At 44.8% G+C, this 15,423-nt stretch overlaps 1 protein-coding gene across 1 annotated transcript in view; it reads left to right on the top strand.

Moving 5' to 3' along the window:
- Positions 1 to 15,423, top strand: part of DPYS (dihydropyrimidinase) — a gene marked incomplete at both ends in the record, with an annotated part of 70,835 nt that overhangs the window by 18,301 nt on the left and 37,111 nt on the right. The window contains 4 exons of the mRNA XM_079796505.1: positions 2,038 to 2,217; positions 3,710 to 3,899; positions 13,345 to 13,501; positions 14,735 to 14,876. Coding sequence (XP_079652631.1) covers positions 2,038 to 2,217; positions 3,710 to 3,899; positions 13,345 to 13,501; positions 14,735 to 14,876 — 669 coding nt within the window. The remainder of the gene's footprint in view (positions 1 to 2,037; positions 2,218 to 3,709; positions 3,900 to 13,344; positions 13,502 to 14,734; positions 14,877 to 15,423) is intronic.

Raw genomic sequence — 15,423 nt, 5'->3', positions numbered from 1 at the left:
ACGAGAGGCCCGGTGCACGAAATTCATGCACAGGGGTGGGGGTGTCCCTCAGACCGTTCTGCACCTTCTCACAATCTGGGACCCCTCGGGTAGGTTCCCTAGGTCTGGCCGGCGATCAGGGCCTTACGGAGCTTTCCTTCCCCCGTCTGCCGGCAGCTGACCCCACCACCGCCGCTGACACTGCTTGCCATCTGTGCGGCGCTGTGATTGCCCCTGAGGGCTTCTCCACCTTCCCCTGCTCCTGAGGGGCGATCAGGATACTGTGACAGTACTTTTAAGTCATGGAAGCGTTTATAGTTTTCTCCAAAGTACTTCATTTGTAACTTGGAAATGAATTTGCAGCATCCATCTCCCAATATGAGGACGCCAACCCTGCCAAGACGTTGATCTCAGACTTCTAGTCTCCAGAACTATCCTATATAATAAAAGGCTAATATGCAAATAGACCGAGTGGTGGAACCCACCACCGGTTGCCTCCCTCTGCAGGTGACAGGCATGGGGTGCGATCATTTGGCTGGCCTGGGCCTCCCTCTGTGGGGCGATTGATTATGGGGCCCCTAGAGGGAGGCCCTGCCCACCCACCACAACGCTGCCAGCCAGGTGGCCTGGGCCTCCCTCTGCAGGGTGATTGTGGGGCAATGGCAGGGGCCCCCAACCAATCACATCGCACCTGCCTTGGCTGGCCTGGTGCCAGTGCGTGTCATAGCATGGTCATCAGGAAGGTCATCTGGATAGTTGTTCTGCTGTTCAGTCATTTGGTCAATTTGCATATTATGCTTTTATTATTATAGACTAGGGGCCCAGTGCATGAATTCATGCACCTCGAACTTTGGGCCGCGAGGCTGCGGTGGGCATAAGGGTGGGTCTTGGCCCATCCTCGGCGCCGCAGCCCTGGTCCCCTGTCTGTCTTCAACCCCACTCTCGCTGCTGTTGCTTCAATGTGCTGACAGTGCCGGCCCCGCTCTCACCTGCTGACAGTGCAAAGCGATTGGGGCTGGTGCCAGCAGCTGGTGCGAGCGGGGCCAGTGCTGTCAGTGGGTGTGAGTGGCGGCTGCTGCCCTGATCGCCCCTCAGGAGCAGGGGGAGGTGGAGAAGCCCTCAGGGGAAATCGGGGCCCGCAGCCACTGCTCACACCCGCTGACGGCACTGAGTGATCGGGGCCAGTGCCAGGTGCCAGCAACAGGTGCAAGCGGTGGCTCTAGGGCTGGTGCCAGCAGCAGGTGTGAGCGCCAGGCAGGACCACGGCACACAGGAGCAAAGAATTTCAGTAACTACCAGAGGCTCGCCCTGATGACAGCGACCGGCACCCCGCCTCGGTCTGGCGCCCCCGCTCACCTGCTCCACCATCCCACCGTGGCCAACGCCCACTATATTCCACACGCGCCCCGTGGTGGTCAGTGCACATCATAGCGACCGGTGGTTCGGTTGTTTGGTTGTTCTGCCACTCGGTCTATTTGCATATTAGCCTTTTATTATATAGGATAGTTCTGGAGACTAGAAGTCTGAGATCAAGGTCTTGGCAGGGTTGGTGTCCTCATATTGGGAGATGGATGCTGCAAATTTATTTCCAAGTTACAAATGAAGCACTTTGGAGAAAACTATAAACGCTTCCATGACTTAAAAGTATCATCACAGCACATGAAAGGGAGTCTAATGTGGGGGAAAGATCAAGGCCTTAATTGCCGTTTTTTGTTTTTTTTCTGTAATTAAACTGTTATTTTACTTACTTCTTCTCCAGATGCAATGTTCTGGAAAGTATTGAAATTATCTTTAAATTAAACAGTGACACCCAGCTGATGTGGCTCAGTGGTTGAGCCTCGGCCCATGAACCAGGAGGTCATGGTTGGATTCCCAGTCAGGGCCCATGCCTGGGTTGTGGGCTTGATCCCCAGTAGGAGGCGAGCAGGAGGCAGCCGATCAATGATTCTTCCTCATTATTGATTTTTCTATCTCTCCTTCTCCCTTCCTCTCTGAAGTCAATAAAAATATATTTTTAAAAAAATTAAACAGTGACGTTTTCTTGTTGTTTCCTTTTAGGTGAAAGAAGAAATGAAAATCCTTACCCAAGATAAAGGTGTGAACTCCTTCAAGATGTTTATGGCCTATAAAGACGTGTACATGGTAAGGGACGCGGAGCTGTACGCGGCCTTCTCTCGGTGCAAGGAAATCGGAGCGATTGCTCAGGTCCACGCGGAAAACGGAGACCTGATCGCCGAGGTAAGAACTGCATCCCGAAGCTTCCACAGTGATGACACCGGCCGCAATGCCAGGCGAAGACATTGGCCCCAAGGAGGGAAACGCATGCAGTGCATTGGAAGAAACTAATTTTCTGAGGTTTAGAAACACTCGATGTTGTTTACTTGAGTCTCTGCTCTGAATTTTACTCAGGTATTATATGCATTTGAGTAAGGATTTTCCTTTCTCAAACGAGCTATTATATTAGATCTCAAACATGTGTTACTATAAAAGCACCAATATTTTTCTCTGTGTAGCCCAGCCTTTTCATTTGTTTGTTTGTTTGTTTATTCTTTTCAGTAGCTCAGGCTGCTGCTTCAGAATGCCAAGGTGTGGACACGAGCTTAATCTGATGACGTAAGCAGGGTATGAGGTAGCTGTTTAAAGTTTCACTCTTTTCAGAAACTGGTATTAAAAAGTGCTCTGGAGGAAATATAGATGGTATTTATTTCTCACCTTGGTTCATTATTATTGCCTGCAGGGTGCACCTCCTGCAAGATTTAAAGAGCTGTCTTCTACCCTTCATATTAGCTGATTTTTCTCTCTACCCCAGGCTCAGTTCTCATGAAAGTCAGTGAGATGCAGGCCCGGTGGCCAGGCGGCCGCGCAGGGTAATGGGAGGAAAGCGTGAGCTGTAAACTCACACAGACCGAGGTTTACACCTGACTCTCCCACTTCCTAGCTGTGGGGCACAGGGCAAGCCATTTCCCCACACACGGTCTTGACCTCCTGCCTTTTTGGTAAGGAAGAGGTAGCAGTTTGGAGAGGGAAATACCTGATCCTATATCATCCAGTTTGTGTGGGGAGAGAGGGCAGCGGGGAGAGGGCAGTGAAGACTGCTTCAGTAACAAGTAGAATCAGCCCAGCCAGTGTGGCTCAGTGGTTGAGTGTGGACCTTTGAACCCAGAGGTCACGGTTTGATTCCCGGTCAGGGCATATGCCTGGGTTTTGGGATTGATTCCCAGTAGGGGGCATGCAAGAAGCAGCCGGTCAATGATTCTCTCTCATCATTGATGTTTCTCTCCCTCTCTCTCTCTTTCTCTTGCTCTCGCTCTTGCTCTCCCTGACTCTCTGAAATCAATAAAAATATATTTTTTAAAAGTATAATTAACTACATAATATAATACCATGAGTTATTTCAACAAGGATCTAATGTTGGGGATTAGCATATTTTTGTTTGTTCTGAACCAATAAGTCTTAAATATAAACACTGCTTTTCAAAGAATGATTAGAACTAATCTCATATCTTTTTCACTTTTTCTAGCAAAATAATTTGATTGTGAAATATGCATATGAAAAGTAGCATATCAGAGCATTAAATTTATTTTTACCAAATGCACGCGCATACGTCGCACACACACCCCTCCCTAACAGACCTAAAAGCCTGCTGGTGTGTTTCTCTCCCAACACAACAACGGCGTTTGTTATCAGTAAACCTTCCTTGCACATGCGTATGTTCCTGCTGCCTTTTTAGGGAGCAAAGAAGATGTTGGCTTTGGGGATCACAGGCCCCGAGGGCCACGAGCTGTGCCGCCCAGAGGCCGTGGAGGCGGAGGCCACGCTGAGAGCCATCACCATCGCCAGCGCCGTCAACTGCCCCCTGTACATCGTGCACGTGATGAGCAGGTCTGCGGCCAAGGTGATCGCGGATGCCAGGAGAGATGGTAATGCCCTTATGACTCTGCATTCGCGAAAGAGTGAGGTAAAACACCTGCAAGCTCTCTTTTGCTTATGAGAAAGTTGCGCGTGAGTGTCCACAACTGTTCCTCCTCCCTAACCATTCTTCCTGCATGCCTGTTTTTTTAAAAATACATTTTATTGATTTTTTTACAAGGAAGAAGGGAGAGGGATAGAGAATTAGAAACATCAATGAGAGAAACATTGATCAGCTGCCTCCTGCACTCCCTACTGGGGATGTGCCCGCAACCAAGGTACATGCCCTTGACCAGAATCGAACCTGGGACCCTTGAGTCCACAGGCCGACGCTCTATCCACTGAGCCAAACCAGTTAGGGCCTGCATGTCTATTTTTGTTCTCCCTTTTGCTCACCTTCATGACTGCTTCTCTTCCTTCAGGTTATTTCTTCGTCATCCTTGGGACCTCTAGACATTTCCTTTAGCCACAGGTCCCACCCTTAACACCACTATTAGCCCATTTTCTAATCTGATGGCTAAATGCAAACTCTCCAGTTAACTTCGGGAAGCTTCTCTGTATCTTCGGCATCCACCTCCACTTTTCCTCCCAGTGCCCGAATCAGCGTAGTCAGGGCACGTAGTAGGTCTCAACAACTACTTTTTGAATTGAATTAATTTGTCTCATAACAAGTTGGGTGTTGGTGCAATGGAAACACTTCTCCAAATAGTATTTTTATGACAATTAACCAAAGTTATTTTTGCCCCAAATTGTCTCAGTTCTTTTTGTTTTGTTTTGTTTTGTTTTGTTTTGTTTTGTTTTGTTTTGTTAATCCTCACCTGAGAATATTTTTCCCATTTATTTTTAAAACGAGAGTAGAAGGGAGGGAAGGCGGGGGAGAGAGAGAAATATCTATGTGAGAGAGACACATAGATTGGTTGCACCTCCCACACGCTCCCTGACCAGGGCCAGGGATGAACCTGTAACCCAGGTATGTGCTCTTGACTGGAAATTGAACCCATAACCCTTTGGTGCACTGGCCAGCACTCTAACCACTTAGCAACACTGGCCAGGGCAGTATCAGTTCTGTAGTTCAATTTAATATGTAAGTAGTCATCACTTAAAAAAGAGAGAGAGAGAGAGAATCTCGTATTTTTTATAAGAATTGGGTAGATAAATAATCTCATTCATTTGCCAGTACTAGTTCAGGAAGGATGAAACCAAATTAGGTGCATTTTATTCAATGGCTTTAGACCCTCCTGAGACATGCTAGTTGTTTCTATCATTTTACTTTTAGAAACCCAAATAATCAGGTATAGTCTTATAAATCATCCTGGCTGTTTGTTTGTTTGTTTGTTTGTTTGTTTGTTTTTCTTTGTTTAAACTGAAGCTGGCTGCATTTTTATAATATGGATTATACAAACTATGAAAATAGACACTAAAATACAGGGTGTCCCCCCCCCCCAAATGTAAACACACTTTAATAGCTGATAGGTCGATTTTGAAAAGGACATGTATTTTAATAAACACTGCCTTTATAATTATTCAGTGTGTGTAAACATTTGGGGGACACCCTATCCATTTTTCAAAATTGCATCTTGTTGCATGAAGGTTCAGTAAGGATTTTGTGCCACTGAAATGCATTCTTAAAATGTACTCTATCATCCTGGCTGGGTGGCTCGGTTGTTTGGAGCCTCATCCTGTACACCAAAAGGTTGCGGGTTCGATTACCCATCAGGGCTTGTGGGTTTGACCCCCAGTCAGGGTGTGTATGGGAAGCAAGGGATCAATGCTTCTCTCTCTCTCTCTCTCTCTCTCTCTCTCTCTCTCTCTCTCTTCCTACCCCTTTCTCTAAAAAGCAATAAAAACATACCCTTGGGTGAGGATTTTAAAAAATGTAACCCATCAATATTTTGTGTTATGAATTAATTTGATATCACACAGAAGTTAATAAGGTCTTACTACCAACCATTTCTGGTTGCTCCCCTTCTCCCCTCTTCAGTTAAGAGAGCACACTTCAAAAAGAAAATACTGCAGTTTTAAAGTTATAGCCACCAGATGGCACTATTGCTAACCTTATGAAATGGGTTGTATAATTATTTGCCTTAAGTCCTGTACCATTCCAGCCTGTCAGTCAGATCCATAATGTCAGAATATGATTCAAAAAAACAGTAAATTCAGCAGAAATGTGCAATCTTAACCCTCCAGCAAGCTGCAATTTTGACATATCTGTCAGGAAACAGTTTCTTGATCTTGGGTATTTAATTTGCTCTGGGATAGAATTCCATCAGGAGCAGAGTAAAAGTCTAGGGAAGGTTTTAGAATGTAAATTCTGGATAGAAAATGCAAGTATGAACATTTAATTTTATTTTAAATTATTTTAAATTTTACTTTTTAATATGTAAGATGCAAAATTATATGTTAAAATATATTCTCATCAAAGTGATTGTTTTTATTAATTTATTTCTAGCCTATCTTTATAATTTTTCTCTTGATGAAAAAAAGAATATACGTATATTATTACTTCTCTTTCTTTCCTACATAAAAGATAAAATACTATACACAGTGTTCTGTACCATACTTTTTTCCTACTAAAAATATGTCCTAAAAGTTAGCTAATGTTAGGTAGAGAGACTGCTTATTCTAATTTATAGGGGCAGAGTATGCCATTGTATTTGTTCAGCTAGTCCCTAATGATGGCTCTTTGGGTTGTGTCCAGTCTTTAAGTTGTTACAAATAAGACCACAGTGATGGCCTTATGCATATGCTATTTCACATTTGTGGAAGGTGAATTGGTTTCCTATTGCTGCACTAACTACCACAAACTTAGTGGCTTAAAGCATCACAATCTTATTATTCATGCACTCGGGGAGGTGCGGGGAAGGTCCCTCAGCTCAGCCTGCGCCTTCTCGCAGTCTGGGAGCCCTCGGGGGATGTCTGACTGACGGTTTAGGCCCATCAGCATTTGGACATCCTGAGTGCTGCCGCGGAGGCGGGAGAGGCTCCTGCCACCACCGCTGCGCTTGCCAGCCGTGAGCCTGGCTTCTGGCTGAGCGGCGCTCCCCCTGTGGAAGTACAATGACCACCAGGGGCAGCTCCTGCATTGAGCGTCTGCCCCCTGGTGGTCAGTGCACATCATAGCGACTGGTCATTCTGCCGTTCGGTCGATTTGCATATTAGCCTTTTATGATATAGGACTAGAGGCCTGATGCATGAAATTCGTGCAAGGGCCTTGGCCCCGGCCTCTGCCGCCTCTGCTGCGGCCCCTGCCTGCTGCGGCTGTGTCCAGAAGGTCTAATTAGCATATTAATGCTTTTATTATTATAGATACTTCTAGAGGCCAGGAGTCTCGTCTCGCTGGGCTAAAACCAAGGTGTCAGCGGGGCTGTGTTCCCCCTGGGGCCCTAGGGGGAATCCCTTTCCTGCCTTTTTAGCTTGTAGAGACAAAACGGATTCCTCGCTCCATGTCCCCTTTCTCAGTCTTCAAAGCCAGCAAGGTGGGTGGAGAACACTGCATTGTTCTGGTCGCCTCTTCTGCCTCTCTCCCCTACTTTAAGGATCCCTGGGTGGCCTTGCGCACACCTGATCAGTCCAAGATTATTTCTCTGTCTCAAGGTGCATAATCAAATCACCACTGTGAAGTCCCCTTTGCATGGAGGGTAACGTAGTCACAGGTTGTGGGGATTAGGACATGGACATCTCTGAGGTGCCATTTTTCTGCCTCCCACAAAATTCTGTCCTCGGGTAGAGTCCTAGACGTGGGACAGCAGGTTGTAAAAGTAAATGCATATGTGCATTTTGGATGTTGCTAGATTCCTTTCCAAAGGGATTATAAATATGGAATATTTAAAATGTCACCACAAATGTTCTAGTTGAGTCAGACTTATTGCAACAGTATTGGTGAGAAGGCACAGTTGTCCAAGAGGTAGCAGATCTCTCAGAGTAAATTATCGTGAAGGATTTCACACCCCTGGCATGGGATCAAGGCATGTGATCCAACAGGAACTGAAAGGGAGTAGGGGAGGGTTGGACATAAAGAACACCAAATCAGCCCTGGCCGGCTTGGGTCAGTGGTTAGAGCATCGGCCCGCATACCGAAGGGTTACAGGTTTGATTCTGGTCAAGGGCACATACCTTGGTTGCAGACTTGATCCTCGGCCCCTGGTTGGGGCACATGTGGGAGGTAACCAATCGATGTGTGTCTCTCACATCGATGTTTCTCTCTCTGTCTCTCCCCTCCCTTCCTGTGTCTTCACGTAGTGTCTATGTCCAAATTTCCTTGTCTTATAAGAACCCCAGTCATACTGGATTAAGACTCACACTCATGACCTCATTTTAATATAATTACTCTGTAAAGGGCCCTATCTCCAAATACAGTCACATTCTGAGAAACTAGGGGGTAGGCCTTTAACATTTGAATTTTGGCAAGGGACACAGTTCAGTTCAAGTCATGAAGTGACTCCAGGGTCCCAGGAAGATGCCAGATACTTTCATATACATGAATTTGATCCTCACAAAATCGCCACACCAGGGGGGCACTGGGATCCCATTTCATAGATGAGAAAACTGAGACGAAGAGCAAGGACTCATCTTGCACAAGGTCACCAACTAAAAAGTAGCCACATCGGGATTTGAACCTAAAGCTGTGTGACCTTCTGTGTATTTGCCTTCTCGGGTATTGTCTTCCTTTGTACAAGTAGTATTTTAAATCAAAGCAAACCCTTCTCGCTGGGAGCAACTATTTTTAGAACTGTGTGTGGATTTCTGTTTGGTAGCCAATGCTTCCACTCCTGGCACCTGCGCCGGTGTCTCTGCGCGTTCAGTGCTGCTTCCACATCCAGACAAGGGGTAAACATCTGCTCCATCGCTTTCACCTCATTAATGGGTTGTCTGGCCAGGAGGGAGTTTAGATTGTTTTGACACGTTTCATTGTTTGAAAACCTTTGGAATCTCTCAGAGGGAAAAACTCCTATAAGCGTGAGATTGCATCCTAAGGGCAGAGTCCTTTTTGGTTTTGAGCCAAAAGATGAGCAAAGAAGGAGAGAGCATGTATGGGTAGACAGGCTACAACATAATGGGAAACTTGCCGGGATAGGGTGAAGATGTACTATCTCCCAAGAGTTGTTGGAACCACCTGGTCTCGGATGTAATCCGGAGGAACCAGACAAGACAGATACGGCACTTTTCCTTACTAACCTGCTAAGAGTAGTAGTAAGTGAAACCAGGAAGTGAAATTGGAAAATTGCTCGGCCACATCCACAAATAGCGTGTGGTTGACTTAAACATTTAAAAATACATACTCTTAGTGTTATACACAATAGCCAAGAATGGAAGCAGCCCAAGTGCCCATCAGCAAATGAGTGGATAAAAAAAGCTATGGTACATTTACACAAGGGAATACTACTCAGCCATAAAAAAGAAGGAAATATTACCCTTTGCAACAAAATGGATGGACCTACGTATCATGCTAAGTGAAATAAGCCAATCAGAGAAAGAAAAAAAAATACCAGGTGATTTCACTTATATGTGGAATCTAATGAACACAATAAACTAACAAAATAGAAGCAGACTCATAGACACATAGAACAGACTGACAGTTGTCAGAGGGTAGAAGGGTTGGGGGGCTGGGTGAAAAGGGTGAAGGGATTAAGCAAAAAATATAAACAAGCAGACACAGACAACAGTACCTACTTGGTGATTACCAGAGGGAAAGGGAGGTGGGAGTCGGGGGAGATGGAGAGGGCAAAGGGGGATAAATGGTGGTGAAAGGAGACTTGACTTTGGGTGGTGAGTGCACGATGCAGTGTGCAGATAGATGGTGTGTTATAGAGTTGTACAGTTGAAACCTGTATGGTTTTATTAACCAACGCCACCCCAACAAATTCAATTAAAAAAGAACAACAATGAAAAAGAGAACATTAAAAAAGTAAAAATAGCCCTAACTGGTTTGGCTCAGTGGATAGAGCGTCGGCCTGCAGACTCAAGGGTCCCACGTTCGATTCCGGGCAAGGGCATGTACCTTGGTTGTGGGCACATCCCCAGAAGGGGGTGTGCAGGAGGCAGCTGACGGATGTTTCTCTCTCATCGATGTTTCTAACTCTCCCTCTTCCTTCCTCTCTGTAAAAAAATCAATAAATATATATAAAAAATAAAAATACATGCTCTTTATCAAGAAATGAAAAATGGCACATTTCCTAGTAACATAGTGATATGCATGATATGCGAGCAGAATGCTAGGGTTCTAATTCTGGTGAACCACTTACTACCCTAGCGTCTCGGGCACTTTAGTTAGTCTTATTGAGCATCAGTTTATTGTCAACCCAGCATGAGGGTTGCCATGAAGGTCAAATGAGATACATGACCTCCAAGCTATATTTGCAAACTAGAGAGGGCAATACATATGTTAGCTATCTTTGCTATGACTTTATTTCTAGCCCAAATCTAACAGAACCCACAATCATGCTGAATTGCCCCGTTTGATTTTCCAATTTATGGCTTGTCCAGGCCCCTGGTTTGCTCCCCCCTTTTTATTGCTTGCATGCTGTTCAGTCCTTTGAAAATGTCTAGGACCATTGTGAAATAGGGGAGGAGCAGTTGGGAATGTTTCATTTTTCAGTTTTTTGGTATTTCCAAATGCTTAACGGAGGGACTGTTGAAAATAGCCCAGCCAACAAAGAGCTTGTTGGGTATGAAAAGAGCGGCGGTCACCTTTTAAAGGAGCTAAGCCCTTCCGAGGAAATTAGCTGTTCTCTGGTTTCAAAACCGTCCTGGCAGACTCCTGGTAGATGCTGACACTTTGAATATTTCCCGAGCGCTACTACGACTGTAGAACTTTTTGGAACAGCGTTCCCCTATCACCTTGATGGCCCAAATGATTGAACAGAACAAGTGATCAGGACCTTTCCTCTATGAGGAAGCTCCATGGGAACGCCCGAGTTGGCAACTTGCAAAGTGATTGCTGATCAAGTCTCCGAGTTTCTCATTGTCCATGCACCTGTAGGAAGTCCTCTTGGAATAGAAAGGTCTCTTCGTGCCTGCAAACAAAATAGTGTGTCCATCCTGTTATCAAATAGCACGTTAGCTCTTAGTTTATATTAAAAACGATTGCTTGTTTCAGACACCAGAAAGAGATATTCACATTATTTCCCCTTTCCTGGGACTAGGACAGTGAAAAACAAGAGGAGGGTGGGATCGCCTAGTGCAGGGGTCAGCAAACTGCGGCTCGCAAGCCACATGCGGCTCTTTGGCCCCTTGAGTGTGGCTCTTCCACAAAATACCACGGCCTGGGCGAGTCTATTTTGAAGAAGTGGCATTAGAAGAAGTTTAAGTTTAAAAAATTTGACTCTCCAAAGAAATTTCAATCGTTGTACTGTTGATATTTGGCTCTGTTGACTAATGAGTTTGCCGACCACTGGCGTAGTGTGTGTGTATTAGCAGCAGCTAAGTCCCTGGGGGGTAACTTTTATTGACCAAGGTCTGATACTCGGTTACGTAAGAAGCAAAGTTCGTTAGGCTTCAATAGGCCTTGCTTTCCTGGCTTTTCATTATTCCTAGGTTAGCTAGAGGACAGTGGCTAGTTTGAGGGAGAAATGATCTGTGAGATAATAGGGTGCTACTTTCCAATTTAATATGACTCAGGCAGCTGCTGGGCATCCACTGTCAGTGCTCCCTGAGGAAACCAGTTAATTTCCCGTGTGCATCAGGGTTTTAACTGAACTCTGGCCTCTGACGAACTGGAGTGAGCTAATTTGGTAGGCCAACATCTCTTTACTATGCACTCTCCTTTATGACTGCCTGGATCTGATCAGGTGGATGCCAGGGAATCTATTCTTCTGACAAATGCTAATCAGAGATAAGGATTCTGATTTTAAATTCAAATTCCCTTGCACTATTAACTTTTCTAACATTGGGTGCTTTTGATGGCCTCATTTGCATGATTTTTAAAATATGCATTTCTGGCTACAATTTTATCTGTGTTCTTTTACTTACTATGTTTTTAGAGGGAGCTTTTTTTTCTTAAGGGTGTGAAAAGGTTAGCGATTTATTTGCAGCAGAGATACACTGGGGTTGAACTCCATATGCCCATATGATAACTGTCATCGAGGTAGTATAGCATAGAAGTTAGGACCACTAAAGTCAAAATGCCTGGACCCAAATTCTACCTCCTGCACGCCATCGATATCAAGTGCATGTAATGTAACTATGGAGAAACCATTTAACCCCGTAAACTCTATCCTCATCTTTTAATAGTGCTAATAGTATTTCCTATGTAGGATTTTGAGATGACTCCATTAAAATGGCACATGTATCAGCCAGCTTTTGCTAGGTTACACTGCAGTAACAAATGAACCTAAAATATTTTTGGCTTACAACGACAGCAATTTCATTTCTCATTCATACTCCTGTCCATCATGGGCTGGCTCCACCTCTGCTCCATGTTCTCTGCGATCTGAGACACAACTCAAGGAGCAACCTCTGCTGGTCTCACGACACAGGGAACGGGGATGGTATTCCCCCAAACTGTGGTTTTAACAGCTTCTGCTTGGAAGCAGCACATATGGCTGCCATTCCTATATAATTGGCCAAAGTAATCCATGTGGCCAAGTCTGATATCAGTGAGTGGGTACAACCATTACCATAATATACAATGCACATTGGCTGGACATGGTAAATGCTCCATAAAAAAGCCTAAGTGCCCATCAGCAGATGAGTGGATTAAAAAAATGTGGTACATCTACACAATGAAATACTACGCTGCGGTAAAAAAGGAGTTCTTACCATTTGCAACTACATGGATAGAACTGGAGAGCATTATGCTAAGTGAAATAAGCCTGGCAGAGAAAGAGAAATATCACATGATCTCACTCATTTGTGGAATATAATGAACAACATAAACTGATGAACAAAAACAGATCCAGAGACAGAGAAACATCAATCAGAACATCAAACCTCAGGGAAGGTAGGGGACGGTGGGGGTAAGGGGGAGAGATCAACCAAAGGACTTATATGCATGCATATAAGCCTGATCAATGGACACAGACAACAGGGGTTGGGGCATGAATGGGAGATAGGGGGGTAATGGAGGAATAAGGACACATATGTAATACCTTAATCAATAAAGAAATTTTAAAAAAGTAAAATTTTATTTTTAAATCCTGCTCACTAAAGGTTTAGGATTCATATCCTTACAGGGGTCCTCAAACTTTTTAAACAGGGGGCCAGTTCACTGTCCCTCAGACCGTTGGAGGGCCGGACTATAGTTTAAAAAGAACTATGAACAAATTCCTATGCACACTGCACATATCTTATTTTGAAGTAAAAAAACCAAAACGGCAAAAACACCCGCATGTGGCCCGCGGGCCGTAGTTTGAGGACGCCTGCTTTACAAAGATGGGAGAGACTAATATTTATGTGTTTGTCAGTTGGTTTCTTTTAAGAACACATTAAGGTGCTGAATGCTTTCTTTTAACTTTCCAGGGAAGGTGGTGTATGGAGAACCCATAGCAGCAAGTCTGGGCACAGATGGCACTCACTACTGGAATAAAGAATGGCACCACGCAGCCCACTACGTTATGGGGCCCCCCTTGAGACCAGACCCTTCAACTCCTGACTACCTCATGAATCTATTGGCTAAGTAATCATTGAGCAGATGACTGTGAAGTGTTTTTTGCCAAAATAAGGTGTTTGACGAGTTTCGGGTTCGAGCAGAAATCTTTTCTTACCATCTGGACCTTCCGTTGACTTCCCAGTATTCTGTTCTACTTGACCTGACAGGCTCTGTGACTGTCCTTCATCTGGAGACCAAAGAGCATTGGCTTAGTTATGTGATGAAATAGTGTCAAGATCTCTCTCCTGGACACAGAGAAATCAGATCCTTTTTACTGACATTTTATTCTCTTCTGATTTTTTTCCTCCTCTTTTCCGTCTCTTGTTGCCTAGAGCCAGGTCTCTTCATTATGCTTTGTTTTTATCCTACAGAATAGTCTTGATTTGTTCCCTATGGTGATATAACCTGGGAACCAGATGTTATACCTGGTGTACAAGTATAATAGGTTACAATCAAGGGCTGAACCACTCTAGGGGGTAGAAAAGCAAAATCCTACCTGTGAGTAGGTTATCCCCATGAAAGGCCATCGAAACTGTTTTCAGAGACACTACTTTCTGGGACATGATGATGTTTTTGTGAGAATGGCACCGTTCATGGATATCCTGACACCCCTCATTCACAGATCCTCCTATCCAAGTTCACAGAGAACCTGTCACAGCAGACGACACAAGAGTTCACTTGCCCTTTCCTTTCAGCCTCCTTCCTCCTTCACACTTCTGCATCCCCAAGGTGATTCGGAAGTCAAAGCAGGATTCCTGTCACTGCTGACATCAACATCCTCCGCCAATGTCACGTCTCCACTCACCGCAACGTTCCCATTTGGCCAGGGGCTGCCCCAGAGGACCTGCCTCTGTGCCTGTGGATCCCCTGGTACATCTTGTGTAGCCCTCTCCTCACCAGGAACTTTTACTTTCATTATTGCCAACGATCCTGAAGTAATTGTCATCAAGCACATATAATTATCAATTTCTAGATGAGGAACTGAGCACCAGGCAAACTTGTAATCACAATACCCGTAAGTGATTGAACTGAGCTTAGAACATATCCTCGCGTGTCTCGTAAGAGTATTCTCCAAAAGTGCCTCCTACAGCAGGGATGGGAGTGGGTGAAATGGGTCCTTGAAAAAGCTACTCTTTTTCCACTGCCGTTTTCTGACCCTCAGTTGAGAAGGAAGTCAGGAGACTAGGGAAGGCTATGGTGGTTTCCTCCTGACCCGTTCTGTCCACTCACCCCCATCCTCCGGTGGGTTTTCTGTTGCAGTGGTGATCTGACAACCACAGGGACTGACAACTGCACGTTCAACACCTGCCAGAAAGCTCTCGGGAAGGATGATTTTACTAAGATTCCCAACGGGGTGAACGGTGTTGAGGACCGGATGTCAGTCATATGGGAAAAAGGCGTGGTGAGTTTCGCAAGATCCTGCCTGTTTTGCTTAATGCTTCGACCCGGATCCACTTTGCTTCAGGACTAGTGAGCCATAACCTTCACAGAGAAGTTTTCCTATTGATTTTTACTATGGTGGAGACTGGGCCTGCTACCCCAGCACCACACGACCCCATGCCCCACGATAATAATGACGTAATTTTCTTTTGCACACATTAGAAGATACATTTAGATCAGGTGCCAATGTAGATTCTTGAAGTCTTTGAAATGGTGTAGCCTTTCTACTTGATTTCTTGAATCCCAGCTCATGTGTCACCGACATAAATTCTTGGAATGACTGAAAATACATGAATACTTTGTATTCTGTTTATACCTCCTTTTCATGAAATCTTGGTAGCTATCCCTAAAAACCCTTGGATGTAATATTTTGAAAACAGCTGTATGAGGGCACATAAATAATAATTGCAAGTCTAAACAAAGATCTTTTAAATTCCCGTCACTTAAAAATTTCTCCCTGAGGATGGAGAAGAACCAAATAGCTAACGGTCCACATGTTAACCTGTCTA

This window comes from Cnephaeus nilssonii (genome assembly GCF_951640355.1).
Source record: "Cnephaeus nilssonii genome assembly, chromosome: 18".
Lineage (NCBI taxonomy): Eukaryota > Metazoa > Chordata > Mammalia > Chiroptera > Vespertilionidae > Cnephaeus > Cnephaeus nilssonii.
Note: the sequence above shows the minus strand (reverse complement) of the source record. Positions and strands in the feature narration are given on the sequence as shown.